Source organism: Ambystoma mexicanum, chromosome 5p, assembly GCF_040938575.1.
Source record: "Ambystoma mexicanum isolate Mex_15411 chromosome 5p, UKY_AmexF1_1, whole genome shotgun sequence".
Lineage (NCBI taxonomy): Eukaryota > Metazoa > Chordata > Amphibia > Caudata > Ambystomatidae > Ambystoma > Ambystoma mexicanum.
Genome location: NC_090930.1, coordinates 942,597,781 through 942,616,625, shown reverse-complemented (window position 1 = coordinate 942,616,625; position 18,845 = coordinate 942,597,781). Strand labels below are relative to the sequence as shown.

Here is an 18,845-nt window from a genome sequence, read left to right as displayed (position 1 = left end):
TGGTCGCAACCGTGCGTTTATTCAATAGCAAAATTGGAGCGACCGGACGGTTATAATGCAGTGGGGCCAATGGGGAGCATTGAGTATTCTTCTTGTTTTCATCAATCGGAAGCGAGTTTGCCTCATGTCCTTCTTTTACACCAAGCTGCATGTCCTTGGTCGCCCTTTCCCACTCTTTACAGTCTGTTTGAAGGCCAACACTTATGCTTTTAATTTCAATACTGTCCAAAGGATCTTCTTGGCAATGCTTATTTTTGGTTTTCCAAAATGACTTTTTCTGGTTGCCTCTCCTCGTTTTTACTCTTTTCTTTGAGGTCCTTCTCCCCAGTACGTGGGTCTTTCATGAGCTCTTCTTCCTCTCCAGTGCTCCCTACTGGTGATTTTAGTAAAGATTTTAGAAAGGTGTTTGTTTCTGACTTCTTTGTATTTTCCACTTTTTTGTTTCTTAGTTTTCTTTTCTTTTCTTCCCTCACTCGATGGAGCGAATCCCTGTTTCTTCTCTTCCGTTCTTTTCTTCTTCCCTTCGATCTATTCCTCGAAGGTCGATTCTGATAGGGGGTATCATCGAAGGGATGATTTATCTCCTCCGATATATCTTCCCCCTCTTTTCCCCTTTGAGCTTGAAATATGATTTTCATTTGGGTCAGCAACTCTTGTAGGAATGTTTTATTCTCTTCCTCCTCTTTTCTCCTTGAGGCCAATGCTAGTTGAATGGCTGATGTATCTAATCCTTGTTTGGCTAACTCCAAGCGTATATCCTTCATCCAGGGTACAAGACTTGAGTTGATAATATTATTGCAACCCACCAAAGATCAATCCAAACTTGCTATTTCCTTGGTGAGTTCTAAGAGAATCCCTGCTTGCGCCTGGACTTCAGTTTTTAGTAGTTTGAATACAGAAACCAAGGAGTTCAGAACAAAGTTTAATGCTGGGATTGTGGCTTCATTTGAACATGACATTCCTTGTTGGACAGAGCTGCTCTGTGCTTGGATCGGGTATGGCGAAAAACCCAATTCTGTCTTCTTCCCGTGATTCTCCTTCATCGGTCCCATTATTCTCTTTCCCCCACCTGACATACTGAGCTATCTTTTGACGTGGGTAGTTGTTGTGCTCTCAGGAGAGTTAATGTCTCCTTATTAGTCATCTGATTCTCCATACTGGCTTCATCCTGCTCTGCCAGAATACATACCATATGCAAGAGATCCTGGTCGTCCACACTTTTAGGTTTTGTTTTATAAAAGTGGTCATCAATCTTCTTTTGTATGTTTTTAGTTGTGACTGTGTACTCCAGTCCTTGCTTCCAAGATTGTATTATTGGGTGGATCTCCGTGGCTCCTACCATGGCAGGGGTCAGGGTAAGTGGGGGGCTTATGTTTGCATGGATTTGAGCCTGAATTTGGATTATCTGGCCCTCTTCAGCCCCCTCAATGGGCCCAGTGACACAGTCCTCCTGTCTGGTCTGTAGATCTTGAAGCTCTTTATCCTCCAGAGTCTCCTGCTGTTCTGAGTAGGATCCGTCCCATTCTGGGCACCTGAGATCATCCTTTGTTAATGTACTGCAGAGTTTCATCTTTATCTTCGATTTTTGTTTTCCTTTTATTTTTTAAAAATAGTTGTTCGGTTTTTATTTTAGTTATGTATTCCTCATTTTTCTTCCTTTTCACTTCTGATGTAGGGATAGCTTAGGTGGCAGCTCCTAGGTTGCCCCCTTATCACTACCCTCCTTTAATCGGACGATTTCTGAATACCTCCCTTGAGGCTTTTGCCTTGCAGGGTAGTCCAGCTTCTGGGGGAGCCCTTACCAACACGCCTTTGATGAGGCCTAGATTGGTACTGTTCAGCTAATTCTTTGGACGGATAACATGCTTTGAAAAGGAGAAGGAAAAAAGAATGCTGTGAAAATGATGGCACTTCAATTCCAGGTCCTACCTCAAATCAGACGGTGAGTAATTATTTCTTAAGCTTTGAGTCTTTCACTTCCACAATGGGGAACTTCCCAAAGTGCCTAAAGTCAAGTGATATTGCCTTATAACACTAAGGTTACTCTTAGGTTTGGTTGGGGAACTATAGGAATCGAAGGTAAGGGGTGGAAATAGGTGGCACTACACCGCGGGATCAATTCATCTACAGTTCAAAGATCCATGAGCCCACAGGTTCAACTCTCCTTACCTTCTTTCCTCGTTTTTCCACACCTGCGTCTCGATGAAGAGATAGCTTTGTTCTATCTGAAGAGCTGATCGTTACAAATCGGTTTCCGACGACCGGATGCGTTTCGTTCTAAGTCCAGTCTTTTGCTTCTTGGGTGCTGCAATCAGGGACCCTTTCGGAGTCTTTCAGGCCCGGTCGTAATGATATACTATAATATACCTCACTTATCATAACGGCGCAGCACGGCCAGCACAAACAGCCAGAAACAGCATCAGTCCTCTCCCTTTTCTCTGCGACGGGCTTCTCGCCGCAAGGGCAGGCAGTTCCTGTTTTCAATGGCACTTACTGGTGGGCGTGTCCTGCCTCTGATGGAGTGTTAAAGGGGCCGTATTGAATATGCTCCCTACACTCGTTAGATTCCGTCCTCTGTCTTTCACAGCACGGCACACAATGGAAAGCGAAGGGCAGTAAAAGGCAGTGAATTAATGTTCAGCTACTGCACGGCACAGCACACAGCCAGAAACAGCGTCAGTCCTCGCCCTTTTCTCCGCAACGGGCTTCTCGATTCAAGTTGTGGTTTCCCATAACGGGGTTTAATTTTACAACTACCTTGAATGTCTTCAAGTTGTGGTTTCCCATAATGGGGTTTAATTTTACAACTACCTTGAATGTCTGGGTCTATCCTCAGTTGGTGTTTCATTTTGGTTTGATTTGTGTGGAATTGCGACTATGGGATGGTCATAGTGATGTTTGTATTCTGGTTTGTCTGGAGTTCTGGTGAGGGATGTAGGAGTAATAATGATGTGCATTATTTGTGAGTGGTGTTATAAGCAGGCTGTCTCTATAAACTATCTTGACTTCTCATCAAACCAAAGAATAAATACTTTCTCTTTTGGTACTTCTGGCTAGTGTTTCTTGCCACAGAAAAACATCATTTGTAGCACATTGTGAACTGGCAATGTACTGTATTAAGAGCAGTTGATCATTTTAATTATGAATTTTTATAAACTGGGACAAAAGTCACAAAATGTTATAATGCCACCAAACTCTGACTTATGATTACATATAAGGTGAAAGCTGTGGCTTGGCTAGAAAGCCCTTCTTAAACAAGAAGGGTGGCAGGTCACAGATAAAGGGACAGACAGAATAAGTCCTTGTGTATACTGGTTTCATGTTTACTGTGGACGATGAGCTTGCAAACTATAGTTTTGTATTCTGCTGCTACTATACTTCCTAGGTCACAAGGACGTTTACCTTCTTTTAAGGAATGGCCCAATCTTGCAAAGACCCTTGCTGGCTGTTTTCGATTATGGGACTATATCCTGCTCACTGCATACATCTTTTGACTTTTGTGGTTTAAGGGGCCGATTCAAAGTGTTGTCTCCTCTGCCCAATTGCACTGTGTATCTGTCAAAAACATTGTTCACCTGACAAAACATATGTTCACGAAGAAACAAAGTAGATATGTTCAAAAATGTTTTCAGTATTTGTTCTGAAAATGTTTAGTTTATGAAGCTTTCAGGCCTTTCTTGAAATACATTGTAAAACAGTACCTTATAGTCAAACTAACATTTTGCAAATGAAAATGCTTGTTTCCTTCCATCTTGTTTGATCTGTACGATATTTATTTTAAAACGTAACTGCTTGCCTCATACTTCCCATCCACACTTTTTGTTGTAGTCGCCAACATGGCCGCAGTGAAACTGAAGAATATTCTTCTGAAAGTGAGAGTGAAAGCGAAGATGAGGAGGAACTGCAGATTATTTTGGAAGATTTGCAAAGACAGAATGAAGATTTGGAGGTGAGTTTTGAAAGGGTGGAATTATTATAGTGTGTTACAACTTCCTGGTTCAGTTTTCTCAGCATCCAAAGTACCAAATGCGCATGCTCCTTCATACCAAATGTAAGGGGATCCCATGGTTGTATGCCACTCTGAATCTCCAATCCATACCTTTGTTAAATGAGCCAGAGCAGCATGGAGACATTCAACACCATTCAATATCTGCAGCTAAGGTACCTTCCACTGCATCTCCTTCCACGCACCTTCTCTCCCCCCTGACTCCTCGCCCGCCCCCCAACTTGTGGTACAGAAAGAGACTGATTTGTGACCAGGCTTTGGCATAAATTAAATTGTGGCAGGTAAATGCACTGGTCATCACAGCATATCAGAGTGACGGGTGGGGGGTGGCCAGCCGGCACATTTGTGTTAGTTACCTATTGAGACCACCTACAGAAAATGCTGCCAGCAAATACCATTTTTCCCCTCATTTCATACCCACCTCTAGAATGCTATGAAAAACATGTCCTTGCTTTTGCTATTCAAAGTCACAATGCCCCACAATCCCAGGGAGCAGTTGGATTGAAATGTGCACATCTGTCTACCCTAACCTCCAAGAAATCTTCAAGAATCAACAAGTCTTTGTGCTGTTAAAACCTTAATGCACTGTTAGCCTTTTTAAACTCTATTCTTCATCTTTTTCTCATCCTGTATAGTAGACATTTGTTAATGCCAGAGCATACCTTTGCAGGATTATTTTTTGTTTTGGTACTCACTTGTGTGGATTTCCCATAAATCAACACCTGGGGCAAATTGTGTGTTGTCGGTGATGGCAAGTATTTTGTCAACGGGAAGTAGTGATATGTCGCACATTTTGTATAGTCATTTTTACTCCCGTCGGACTATTTTGGACTGTCTAAGTAAACATGGCTACAAAGTGTGCATATATTTCTCTAGCATTGCCGCAATAGATGCGTGTAGATTACGATTTGGACGCAGAGTTCTATTGCCAGTTTGCTATGAACAGATTTGTGTGCCTGGGTGAGAACATGGCTACAGTACTGCGGCATTGTGAGACTTTGTTGCTACTGGACTGAAAACCGGCGGGCATAGCATAGTGTGCGGGTGTTAAAATCATTGCTGCATAACACTGACGGTTCGGGAAGATTTAATTTTTGCTGCTTTCCTCCCAAAGACTTCTTTTGGACAGGCTATCTTTTAAAAAAACATTTTTTTTTTACTATTGTATGCTTGCTGGCTTGACTTTTTGGAGGCAAGTAAAGCCCTCAGTTTGACTTCCCTTGACCTTTGCTCACTCTTATGGGGAGACTGATGAGACTCTAAGAACGCCACTACTGTCTCTTTTAGTGGATTTCTTGTATTTTTAAAGCTGCACACGTCATTTTAAAGTGAAGTGTGGCTAGGCTGCTTTGTAGCCTTATAACGTTTTTTTTTGTAACTTTGTGGTTACAAATGCAATGCGTCCAGGATGTGCAGGTGGCAGCAGATAGCTTTACTTTTACTCAAGCACTTTTGCGTTTTACTGCATAATGCCATTAAGAGTACCATACACTCTAAAATGGCTATGCCATGCCACAAAACTATTGCCTGTCCTCTTGCCATTTTGTGCTATGGCCTTCTTCCTGCTCTCTCAGGTCTGTGAGTGCCAGATATGGAAAGCCCTTTTCCAGACAAATCCTCTGCTTTCCCAGCAAGGTGTTGGTCCGCGTCTGTGGCCTGATGTGGGGGCTGAGTCTGTATGGTACCAATCCATATCTGAGCCACAATGTCTGTTGCCAGGCACAATTATTGGCCAGTGGCTGTTCGCTCCTTCACCTCCAACTCCCTCAGGGTCAGTCGCTTCTCCAAGCAACAAGTTTTGGGTATAATCCCTTTCCTCGGGTGGGGCCTCCCTCTGGGCCAGCCTCTCTGAAACTTGAGGAGAGCTATCTCTGGTTCCGGAAGCCCCTCAAGACCTTCCTCTTTGCCTCTGCCTTCGCTCTTCCTCTCCCCTGCTAATATGTCTGCTTTGGCACCGGGCTCCTGGTTACCATCTGATTTTGGGGCCAGATCCCTGCCCTCCCAGCCACACACCCTCCTGGCAACCCGTGCACTTGGGTCTGTATCTGCAACCCTACAGTCCCCTTACAGCACATATCAGACACCCGTTGGCTACAGTCTTATTCTTGACCTTGCAACCTGCAGGCCACACTACCTGTTCTTGTTCTATCACGTGTTCAGCACTTTCTACTCCCACCCCCCCCCCCCCACCCTTTGCACTTTCCACCTTCTCTCTCCCCTGCACTTGCACGTTCTCAATGTCACTGGGCCTAGTAAGATCGTTGTTTTGTCCTCCCTTGTTTCCCCTCCCTTGCCTCGTTGCACTCTGAAACACTTGTGTATGGGCTCGATACAAATAAAATATCATATCAATATTGATCCTTAACATTGGTGGACCCGGTGGTGACCCCGGCCCCAAAGCATGGATAAAAGGATTCCTGCTGCCATTCCACAGATTATCATTGGAGCTAAGTAACTTATGAAGAAATGCAGCCTACTGAAGACCCATGGACAACTGTTGCTGGTGGCCAGCATCGACTCCAGCCCAGTCCCGGTGAAGCCCTTCTCCTCTGTCCAAATCTCAAGAAGGCCTGTATGGGTGCATAGAGCGGTGGCAGCAACCTGTCTTGACCTCTGCCCAAGGATCCGTGCCTTCTGTGTCTTTGGAAGTGTCCCTGGACCACCCAGTGGACTGACCAGCTCTATCAGCTACCTCGCTGTAGCTGTCACCATTCTGAGTGCCTCCTTAGTGGAACTTGTACAAAAAGCTGTCTGCCTGTGCAGTTTCAGCCTCCTGCACTGAAGAGAAGCTATGCAGGGCCTGCTCCTTTGTTCATCCTACAAAGATCGCCTGTCGCAGCCTGGCCGTGGAGACTCCCACCAAATCACACTTTCTTTGTGTCCTGGAGGTCTCATGGTGTTGCCTGTCCCGTGGAAGTCTGAATCTTTTCGTTCTAAGGGTGTTCAGATGTCCAGTCTTCAGAAACATCCAGAAGCTGGAACAGACCTGCACTTGCTGCCTTGGTCCTCCCTCGACCGTACTCATCGCTGGAGGTAAATGGGCGCAGCAGATCTAAGAACCCCTGAAGCGGCCCCAGGAAAAATTTGAGTAATGGGGGTAAGTTATACTGCCTATTGCTGCCCTTCTGTCTTGTTGAATGAGTGTAATGTCCTCACCCTATCCCTCTCTAGCCTGACTAAAATCGGTGGTGATCTTGTGAAGGATTCCCCATTGGGCCTTTCCTAGCATGATGGGGCTAGGAGAGCCACTTATTTATACTTTTCCTGATTTCTCTAACACTTCACCGCAACCACTGGCATTGCACAATCCAATAGTAAACCTACCTGTACAGTAGAACTTGTGGAACTGGTAGCTCTAGGGCAGTAGGTCCCATTTCATATCGGGCTGCACTTGCTGAGGGTTAGGGATCTAATTCTAGGATTGCTCGTAAGTGTTTTTACTAAATTTTTCTCCTTAATTATTTACATTGGTTTACTGGATTTTAATCTGTTTATCTAACTCTTCACTTGCTTTACCACTGTCATGATCTCTGCTTCCAAAAGATCAGGACTTGCCCGACTCCCTTGGAAGCAGACCCATAACCCCGGTTCCGAGTGCCAGCCAGTCCCAATTGGGACCTTTTGGACCATGTCCTGGCGCCAGTGGCACCAGGCTCATAAAGATGCCCAGTCCCAGCGCTGGAAGCGCCGGGCTCATAATGCTTGGGTGGACTTACCTGCAGCAGACCATGCTGCTTACTTACCTGCCAGTTGAACCCTGATCCTCTTCTGTTTGGGACTACTTTTCCTTTTGGGTGGGGCAGGAGCCACTCCCTAGGTTCAGAACACTGGAACTCTTCTGGAAAGCAGGAACTCTTTCCTTACCTAGGCGTGGCTGTGGAAGGAGACACCTAAGCACTACAGGAGGCTATTTAAACCACACCCGATGGATGAATCTTTCTTTGCGTTATTCTGCATTCCCTGCAGCAGAACGCTCATCGTGTCTTCTGCTTCTGATCCTGGGCCTAAGGGAACAAAGGCTTACCATCCTGGAATCCAGTCTTCAGCAGCACCTGTAAAGACAAAGAAAGAACAGGTTAGCACTACGGTCTTCAGTGGCAGCGCATCTCTTACCTGGTTCATCGGCTGTCACCAACGCCTCGCGCTGCATTCCGGCATCTGAAAGACAAAGGCTTACCTACTCTTCGCATGTTCCGGAGGTCTTCGCACTGCATTCCGGCATCTGAAAGACAAAAGCTTACCAGCTCTTCGCACGCTCCGGAGGCCTTCGGCGCTTCATCCCGCATCTGAAAGACAAAAGAAGGTGCGTTTAAAGACATTGGGCAACTTTATTACTCACGTGCCATTACTCCTTCCCACGCCGAATCCAGTGGGTATTCCAGCACCCTTCAGCTTCTCTAAAGCTCCGAACTTGTACCTGCAAGATAAAAGGGACAGTTAGTGCGCATCGTGAAGCAGGCTACAAGTGCTTACTTACGTGCTTCCAGGCGCTTCTATTCCTCACGCAGGTTCGATCCGCAACTCTCATCAGCCCGCCATCCGCCATCGCCGGAACCCTGCAAAACAAGAGATATCATTACAAAAGACTTTTAAGACATTTGAAGTGCCCAGAACTTACCATTCGTGCAGTTAACGACGGATAGCAGTCCTCTGAGGTCAAGAGGCCTGCACCCTTATCCAGTGAAGAAACTGGTTACGGCACCCTGCCCCGAGGCAGATGGAGAGCTCGGCGTTCACTTACCTAAGGTGAGGGCGTTAACCTTTGGGGTTCTACAGGAGAAGAGAAAGGGAAGAGGAGAGAGGCACCCAATAACCCCAGTTCATTAATCCCATATTTTCTATCTGCAGACATCTTACTCTTCGAGTCAGACATACAGTGCACAGAGGTCCAGCCCAAAGAGCCAACCGTGTGTTACACATCACCTTTGAAGATACGGCATTCACCCTGTCAAGACCGGCGCCTCTGCGGGAATCAGGTGAGCGTTACAGAACGCAAAGCCTACCGCAAAACTCCCACCCAGGCGCTATGGAAACCTCGGATACCGACCAGCTAGCCCAGTTACTTGGGGAACTAAGAGCAGAAGTGCATGCAGCCCGTCAGGAAACGAATGCTCTAAGAAGGGAACTGATTATTTCCAAGGAGCGAACAGACAATCTCGCTAGACAATTGCTACAGTCACAAGCCGGACAAACTCCGTTACCCGCATCAGGGGGCAAATCTTCCTTCAACATCCTCTACGAACCCAGTGCAGATCAACCTACCTGGGAATGTACCTCTGGCTCCGCCCGAACGATTTTCTGGTGACCCAAAGAGGTTTGCAGTATTTATTAACCAGTGCCGGTTGCACTTCTTATGCCGGCCAGCAGCCTTTCCAACTGATCAAGCTAAGGTAGCTTTCGTGCTTTCGTACCTTAGTGGCAATGCGGCAGACTGGTCGATCCCTCTAGTTAATCAAGATGATCCGGTTCTCCATGATTTTCAAGCTTTTCAGCTCAGTATGGAAAAACTGTTTGCAAGACATTCACAGGGGCAGGCCTTGGACAATGAGCTCTTTTCATTGCGACAGGGTAATCAAGACCTTTTGGCTTATATTGCGTCTTTCAACAGACTGATAGTGGAAACTCGATGGCCTGAGGACAAAAGGATTACGCTGTTTTATAGAGGTCTACGTGGAGAGCTCAAAGATGTATTAGCCCAAGTAGTGAATCCCCCGCAAGACTGTTCGGACTATATTGACTTAGTCGTTCAAATTGACCACAGACTGCAGAACAGGAAGGCCGATCGTTCCAAGTTTGATGCTCGAGTATTTTCCAAACCACCAACTCCTCCCAAAGGAGTAGACTCCGGGGAACCCATGCAAATAGGGGGCCTGAAAGGACCACTAATACAAAAGGAGCGAGAAAGGAGAAAACAGCTGCAATTATGCCTCTATTGCGGAAACTCGGGGCACTTTCTTCGAGACTGTCCGGTGAAACCAGCCAAGAAGGCAGTAGGAGCTGCAGTTACCAGGGTCACAAACTCTGAGCAGGGAAACAACCTCGCCCGACAAGAATAGAGGTCCTCTTGCCGAGCGTTAAAACCAGTTCCGTGACCTCGCATTTCGTGATACCTATGGTCCTCATTAGCCCTGAACATCCGGATCGATTGCATGCGATTGAAGCTTACGTCGACAGCGGTGCCATCGGCAATTATGTGGATCATGAAATGGTTTTGAGGATGAACCTGACTCTTTGCCCAAAGGCTGTAAAGGACGTCATTACTACGGTGGATGGTACGGAGATAGCCTCCGGACCAGTAACGCATACCACCCAAGAAGTGACGCTAGTAAGTCAAGATGGACACCATGAGAAGATCGTGTTCGATGTGATCAAGGCCCCTCAGTTCCAGATTATTCTAGGAATTCCTTGGTTAGAGAAGCACAATCCTCAGATCGATTGGCGAGCAAGAACGGTTCAGTTTCCAGAATGTGTCTCTACTTGTCACCCTCGACCTGGTGTTGCACTGGCAGCAATTTCCTCGGAGGCTCCCCAGTTACCTCCTGAATACCTAGAATTCCAAGATGTTTTCCGGAAGGATCAGGCTAACTCTCTACCTCCTCATAGGTCTTATGACTGCCAGATAGACCTGATACCTGGATCTACTCCTCCTTGTAGTAGAATTTATGCCCTCACCGAGCCTGAGAATCTTCACCTCCGACAATACCTGGATCAATACCTAGCGAATGGGTTTATTCGTCCTTCCAAATCCCCTGCTTCCTCAGCTTTGTTCTTCGTTCCAAAAAAAGAAGGGGACCTTAGAACTTGTATAGATTATCGCGCCCTGAACCAGATCACCGTTAAGAATAGATATCCGTTACCTTTGATCCCTGAACTCCTGGACCAAGTCAGAAAAGCATGCATATATACAAAGCTGGATCTTAGAGGAGCCTACCACTTGGTACGAGTAAAAGAGGGCGATGAATGGAAGACGGCCTTCCGCACCAAGTATGGGCTATTTGAATATCAGGTCATGCCCTTCGGACTTTGCAATGCCCCGGCCGCCTTTCAATATTTTATGAACGATGTCCTCAGAGAGCTCATAGATGTGTGTGTTGTTGTTTACATTGACGACATCCTCGTTTATTCTTCATCGGAAACTGAACATCGGAAACACGTGAAAATGGTCCTCGAGAGATTGCGTCAACACAAACTTTTCGCTAAGTTGGAAAAATGTGTTTTCAACGTGACTGAAGTTGAATTCTTGGGATTCATATTATCACCTAGCGGAGTGCGTATGGATTCAAAGAAGGTCGATGCAATTCTCAAATGGCCATCGCCATCCTCCGTAAAAGGTGTTCAAAGCATGTTAGGCTTCGCTAACTTTTACCGCAGGTTTATCCCCGAATTCTTTTGAATAGTCCAGCCCATCACCGCCTTGTTAAAGAAAACCAAAGGTTTTGAATGGTCTACCGAGGCGGAACAAGCTTTCCAGAATTTGAAGACTAGATTTATCTCTGCACCGATCTTAAAACATCCTCGCCCAGAACTCCCCTACATCGTTGAAACTGATGCTTCGAGCCTTGCCATGGGGGCAGTTCTATCACAAAAGGACCCACTAACCAATCAGTTGCATCCCGTGGCATTTTGGTCCCGCAAATTCTCGCCTCCTGAAATCAATTACACTATTACTGATAAGGAACTTCTAGCTATCAAGTCCGCCTTTAAGGCTTGGCGGCATTATCTTCTGGGGGCCCGACACACCGTTACTGTGATTACAGATCACCGAAACCTGCAATATTTGAAAACCGCAAAAGCTCAATCCTCTAGGCAACTCCGTTGGGCACTATTCTGTGCCGAGTTTGACTTCATAATTACCTATCGACCTGGTACAAAAAATGGTAAAGCTGATGCCCTTTCTCGGATGGGGGTGGAAGAACATTTGATCAATCCTAAACCTGTACCTATCATTCCCGAGCAAAGAGTTCTAGGTGTAATCGCCACACAATCCATAGAGGAAGTTAAGGATAAAGCCAGGCTACTGGTAACTCCAGCAGACATACAGAATTGGCATCTGCAGGGAAAGGACTTTACGGTGAAGGACAACCTATTATATTTCCAAGAACGGTTATACCTGCCCAGCACAGATTTACAGAAAAAGGTAATCTCTTGTTATCACGATTCTTTAATGGAAGGACATCCCGGTATGACCAAGACCTCGGAAAAGATCAAGCACTACTTCTGGTGGCCGTCTTGGAAAAAAGATATCAGAGACTTTATAATGTCCTGTGGAGTATGCGCCCAAAACAAGAGTCAAAAGGAAAAACCAGCCGGCCTCTTCTCCAGCATGGGGTCTGGCATGGATTCACATGCTCATGAATATTCCCCGTCGTCAGGCTGGGAATCCTCGGTAAAGAAAAAACCAGTATCAGTTTCGTTTCTGATCTGTCTTTCGTAGTAATAACCAATCACTGGTCTCTGCGTCATACTGACCACAGCCAATGACTGCCCTCTACCTAAGCACCGCCTCTGGCAGCCATCTTCAGATTTTTACCGCACGTTCATGTGTTGGGATCCTTGTGCTATTGCTCTCGAGCGTTAGTGCTTTTTTTTCACGTTTTTTCTCAAAAACTTCGTTTTTTCGGTCAAAAGAGCCTCAAGCTCCACCGACTCTCCATCCAATCAACGGGGACCCGTTTCGGATTCGTCTGCGCCCCTCAAGGGTGAAGATTTCGTCGAGCTACACTTTTGGAGGACTCCAGAAGTTTCTCAGGCCTGGTCATGGCCCAGGAGAAGGGAAGCTCGACGCCCGGAAAGCTGTTCAGGGTCTGCCCTGGATGCCAGCTGCAGAACGTCTTCAAGGAGGACGAACACTCTTTTTGTCTTTACTGCCTACATGAGGACAAGACGCACAGTGGAGAAGGACTGTGCGTTTTGCGGCAACATGTCGGAGCAGACCATGAAGGACCGCCATCAACGTCTCGCCAACTGGCTAGAAGGGAAGAGCCCGTCCGGCGAGAAGAAGAGGAAGAAATCCGAGCGGTCTTCTAAGACCTTTGAGGACGCCCCGGCGACAGGGGTCCAACATAAGGCCAAGCACCGCGAGTCCGCTGGCACCGGGAGCGCCGAACGGTCGGGCTCTACGGGCGCCAGGCAGGGCGCACCCTCCCCGGCACCATCAACCACGAGCCAACGCTCTGGGTCGGGTAAGAGGAAGGCCGAGCACCCGGCGAAGCTCCTGGAGAGGCCCCGGTCGAGCTCGAAGGCGGAGGGGGAGCGAGGCAGTGTCCCCCCCTCAAGGATAAGGCGGTGAGCGCACCTAAGGTGGTGAAGGCCTTAATCCATCCGGCCAAGCCCTCTATCGAAACTGTCGCGGCGGCCCTGGCTCAGCCTGTGGAGGCTACACCAGTGGTGGCGACCTCGGGGCTCAGAGTCTCCCTGCCACCTCGGAGGGAGTCCTCTTTTGTGCCCATCGATAGGACCCCCGTGAAATCCCCCGTGGGGAAGAAAAAGGGAGGCCAGGGCGTCGTCGTAGATTCGGCCTCAACCTCGGAGGAGGAGCTGGTCGAGGTCTTAAGCCACGGCCTCGGCGTGGAAGAAGACCGGCCCGTCGGGATGGATCCCGACGCAGGGGACGACGAGGGTACCGACGGGGCCCCTGATCGCCCGTCAGATTCCCCTCTGCCAGCGCCGCGAGACAACTCGGCGGCCATTTTGTTGGCTATACAGTCCTTATGCTCAGAGATAAGGACGAGACTACCGTTTCCGACGGAACCTCTCCCGTCGGGGGACCCAGAACCGGGACCTTCTGGTGTTCCCCCTACCAAGAGAAGAAGGATCCACCCTCCACCTCCTTTTCAGCCGTCACGCCCCTTCCAGCCCTCCTCCCCGTCCACCCGAGGGGATGATACGGGGACTGACACGGCAGCGACGGGTACGGACGACGAGGTTTACGACGAGGATGTACCGTCGTCGCCTCCCACCAGGGCTTCAGAGATTGGATCGTTCCACTCTATGATCGCCAGGGCATCCGAGCTTTTCCAACTCTGCCCTGAGGAGAAGAAGAAGGAAGGTTTCCTTTATCAGCGGCGCGAGGCCAAGAGGAAGACGGTCCTCGCGGTGCCTCTATTGGACGACATTTGGGATGAGGGCCTCACCCTCCTCAAGAACCCTTCCACGACGCCAGCTAGAAAAAGTACCGGGTCCCGGACACGGCCCCCCTGTGCCTCCGGGCGCAGCCTACCCCGGACTCCGCCGTCTCCGCGGCGGCCAGGAAAAAAGCGGGGGGGGTGCGGCCTCCACATCGACTTCCCCACCGGACGGCGAGGGAAAGAAATTGGACGCTATGGGACGCAGAGTCATCTCGTCTGCAGCGACGACGATTAAAGCTGCCAACGCCTTGGCTATCGTGGCCCGATACGACAGGGAGCTCTGGTACAAACTGGCTCCCCTGCTGGACTTCTTGCCGGACGACAAGAGGGCAGAGGCCCTGGAGATCCTGCAGGAAGGTGAGGTGGCTTCGGACCACGCCATTACCGTTGCGACGGACATCGCCGACACTGGGTTCCGCCAGTTGGGCAACGGCGTTTGCCTTAGGCGGCGTGGATGGCTCAAGGCTACGGACTTCCGTCAAGACGTTCAGACCAGAGTCCTGGACATGCCCTTCGATGAGAACAACCTGTTTGGGAAAACAGTGGACGATTCCCTTCAGGCCGTTAAAGCGGGCACCGAGACGGCCCGGGCCCTTGGGAGTTCTGCAACGACGACGGACGGCCTTTCGGAGCAGCGGAGGCAAGGGCGCCTCCAAAGGTTCCGGCGGCGGTTTCTCCTCCTACCGTCAAGCAGCCCGCTCGTCGTCTCAGGAGGCCTACAGGGGACGAGGCAAGTCTGGCGGACCCCGCCGTTGTCGCCAAGGACAAGGCGCTAAAGCCTCGTCGAAGCAGGATTGAACCGGCCGGGGGGTCGGGCCCCCACCGAAGCACCCCGGTGGGAGGCCGGCTGGCGAGCTTCGTCAGCGTGTGGGAGTCCATCTCCACCGACCGTTGGGTGCTGGACGCCTTGGCCCGGGGCCACGCGCTCGAGTTTCAAAGAAAGTGTCCGCGCGTCCCCCCGTGGCCAGGAAAGAACTTCACGTCCCTGGAGGTGAAGGCGATGCTCAAGAAGGGCGCCATCGAACTCGTCCCAAAGAGGCTTCGGGGCTCCGGAGTCTACTCGAGATACTTCCTCGTGAAGAAGAAGACGGGGGGATGGCGCCCCATCCTGGACCTGCGACGTCTGAACAAGTTCATCAAGGCGCAAAAGTTCCGGATGGTCACCCTCCAGCACGTCCTGGGTCAGCTGGAGGAAGGAGACTTCTTGTCGTCGTTGGATTTGGAGGATGCCTACTTCCATATTCCCATCTTGAAGGGGCACCGAAAATTCCTCAGGTTTGTGGTCCAAGGGCGTCATTACCAGTTCAAAGCCCTCCCCTTCGGTCTACGGTCGGCACCCAGGGTGTTCACCAAGTGCCTCGCACCGGTGGCGGCTCAGCTGCGCCGCGAAGGGATCCACGTCTACCCTGACCTGGACGACTGGCTCATCCGAGCCAAGACAAGGGAGCTCGCCGTGGTTCACACGGCAAGGACCGTCCAACTTCTCACGGACCTGGGATTCTCCGTGAACTACGCCAAATCCCACCTGGTGCCCGCGCAAGACGCTCTGTTTCTGGGAGCGAGGCTCAACACAGTGTCCCTTCTGGCCTCCACGTCGGAGGAGAGGACCAGGACCATTCTGGGCAAGGTGCAGCGGATGTTGGTGGCCGACGCGGCCAAGGTGAGGTCCATCAAGTCCCTCCTCGGAATGATGTCTTCCTGCATCTACCTCATTCCCATGTGCAGGCTCCGGATGCGCCCGTTGCAGGAGTTCCTGGACGCGCGCTGGATCCAAACGACGGGCAGCTTCGAGGAAAGGATCACACTCGACGAGAGTTTTCGCTGTTGAGCGATCCGGTGGTGGGGCACCCGCGCGCATCTGACGGCGGGCATGGACTTCCAGACCCCAGCCCACCAGGAGACCGTGACCACGGATGCCTCCCTGGAAGGGTGGGGAGCGCACACCGAAAATCTGCACGCAAGAGGCCTTTGGCTCCCGACGGAGAAATCCTTACATATCAACGTCCTGGAGCTCCGTGCAGTGTTTTGGGCCCTCAGGTCCTTCCTTCCGTCCCTCAAGGGCAAGGTGGTGAGGATCTTCACCGACAACACCACCACCATGTTTTACATCAGGAAACAGGGCGGAACCAGGTCCCCAGCACTGTCCAAGGAGGCGCAGGACCTGTGGCATTGGGCAGTCGCCCAAGGGATGTTTCTGGTGCCGTTTCATCTGGCAGGGATAAAAACCACCATTGCCGACTCACTCAGCAGGGAGCTGCACTCGTGCCACGAGTGGGAACTACGGCAGGATCTAGTGGATCGCCTCTTCCGACGGTGGGGCACACCCCAGATCGACCTGTTCGCGACGGCGACGAACTCCAAGTGCCGGAGGTTCGCCAGCAGGTTTCCCCAGGCGAGGAGCATGGGCGATGCTTTCTCGTTCCCCTGGGAGGGCCTGTTCCTCTACGCGTTCCCTCCTTTGCCACTGCTAATCCGTCTCGTCAACCAGCTCAAGAGGTCACGGTGCAGGATGATCCTCGTCGCACCTGCGTGGCCGAGGCAGATATGGTTCCCGGACCTTCTGGACTTGTCAGCGTCCCCGCCAATCAAGCTGCCGGTGGACGCGGATCTGCTCTCCAGGGAAGGAGGCGCCATCCTCCACCACGACCCGAAATCGCTGAACTTGCAGGCCTGGCTCCTGCAGCGCTAGAGTTTGGAGGATACGACATACCGGCCGACTGCAGAGAGGTTCTTGCAAAGGCCAGGGCGTCCTCGACTCTTAAATGCTACGGACACAAATGGAAGAGGTTCTCTGTCTGGTGCCACGCACAGAAGATTAACCCTCTACGGATTACGGCTCCCCAAGTTCTGCCGTACCTGCTGACGCTGGCCAAAGCTGGACTGGCACACGCGTCCATCAAGATTCATCTTGCTGCGATCTGCCGATACACCAGAACCACGGGGCGGACGTCCTTGTGGTCTCATCGTCTGGTGAAAGAGTTCATGAAGGGACTGTTCAGATCGTTCCCACCGGTGAAGGCTCCGGCCCCGGCGTGGAAGCTCAACGTGGTGCTGACCAAGCTCATGGGACCTCCGTTCGAGCCTCTGCACTCGGCCCCGTTGAAGTTTCTGTCGTGGAAAACAGCGTTTCTTGTGGCCATCACCTCCGCACGACAGGTGGGAGAGATCCAGGCCCTTTCCTGCAAGGCCCCGTACTTGACTTTTCACGACACAAGGGTAGTGCTCAGGACGCACCCCTCCTTCATGCCCAAGGTACCGTCGGACTTCCATCTCAACGAACCCTTGGTGTTGCCTGTATTCTTCCCGTCGCCTTCGTCGCCGGCTGAGAGGACTTTGCACTCGCTGGATGTGGCTAGAGCGCTGAAGTTCTATGTGGACCGCACGAAGTGTTTTCGGAAGACGTCACAACTCTTTGTGAACTTTGGACCTGTCAATCAGGGGAAGGCTCTCTCGAAGGCTTCCATTTCCAGATGGCTCTCCGGCTGTATCATGTACTGTCATCGGTTGGCAAACCGACCGCTGCCTGGCCGTCCGAGAGCCCATTCCACCAGAGCGATCGCAGATACCACGGCGTTCCTTTCTGGTGTGCCCCTGCTGGACATATGCAGGGCTGCTACGTGGAGGTCGACGCACACCTTCACGAAGTTCTACTGCGTCGATTGGGATTCCAGGGAGGAGTCCAGGGTCGGCCAAGCAGTGCTGCGCAACCTGTTCGCCTGAGGTGAGCCTGGTGAGGAGGTAAGATGCTTAATGTTGAGTTTGATGCAATGCTTAATGTTGAGCCTTTGCCACCTCCCGTGGTTGTGCATGTGTGTACTGCTATGTATTCTTTATTCATAAGCATGTGAATCCATGCCAGACCCCATGCTGGAGAAGGAACAAGTTACTTACCTGTAACTGTTGTTCTCCAGCATGGGTCTGGCATGGATTCACATGCGAACCCTCCCGCCTACCCCTCTGCGGCTCTTCACTTGGTCATACTGCCACTTCACGTGCTTCCAAATCTGAAGATGGCTGCCAGAGGCGGTGCTTAGGTAGAGGGCAGTCATTGGCTGTGGTCAGTATGACGCAGAGACCAGTGATTGGTTATTACTACGAAAGACAGATCAGAAACAAAACTGATACTGGTTTTTTCTTTACCGAGGATTCCCAGCCTGACGACGGGGAATATTCATGAGCATGTGAATCCATGCCAGACCCATGCTGGGGAACAACAGTTACAGGTAAGTAACTTGTTCCTTACGCCCTATTGACATCCCGCCTCGCCCTTGGCATACGCTTTCCATGGACTTCATCACCGATCTACCTCCATGCTCCGGGTACAATACGATCCTAGTAATCGTGGACCTATTCGCCAAGATGGCGCATTTCATTCCACTCAAAGGCTTACCAACAGCAGCAACTCTGGCCTGAGAATTTCTCGAAAACATCGTCCGACTGCACGGTTTTCCTTCAGTTCTAATTTCGGATCGAGGTAGTCAATTTATTTCTCATTTTTGGCGAAGTTGCTGTCGGTCGGCTCAAATTGATGTGAGACTTTCGACCAGCCACCACCCTCAAACCGACGGACAAACCGAGAGGACCAATCAAACTCTGGAACAGTATTTGCGCTGCATGCTACAACAAACTGAAAAAACTTGGAAAGATATCCTTTGGATAGCCGAATATGCCTACAATAACTCTGTCCACTCGGGAACTGGGAAGACCCCGTT

The 18,845-nt window shown here is 50.2% G+C and overlaps 1 protein-coding gene across 1 annotated transcript in view; it reads left to right on the top strand.

The window, feature by feature from the left end:
- Window positions 1-18,845, top strand: part of RALBP1 (ralA binding protein 1) — a 593,582-nt gene that overhangs the window by 514,968 nt on the left and 59,769 nt on the right. Inside the window, exon 9 of the mRNA XM_069613390.1 lies at window positions 3,829-3,949. Coding sequence (XP_069469491.1) covers window positions 3,829-3,949 — 121 coding nt within the window. The remainder of the gene's footprint in view (window positions 1-3,828; window positions 3,950-18,845) is intronic.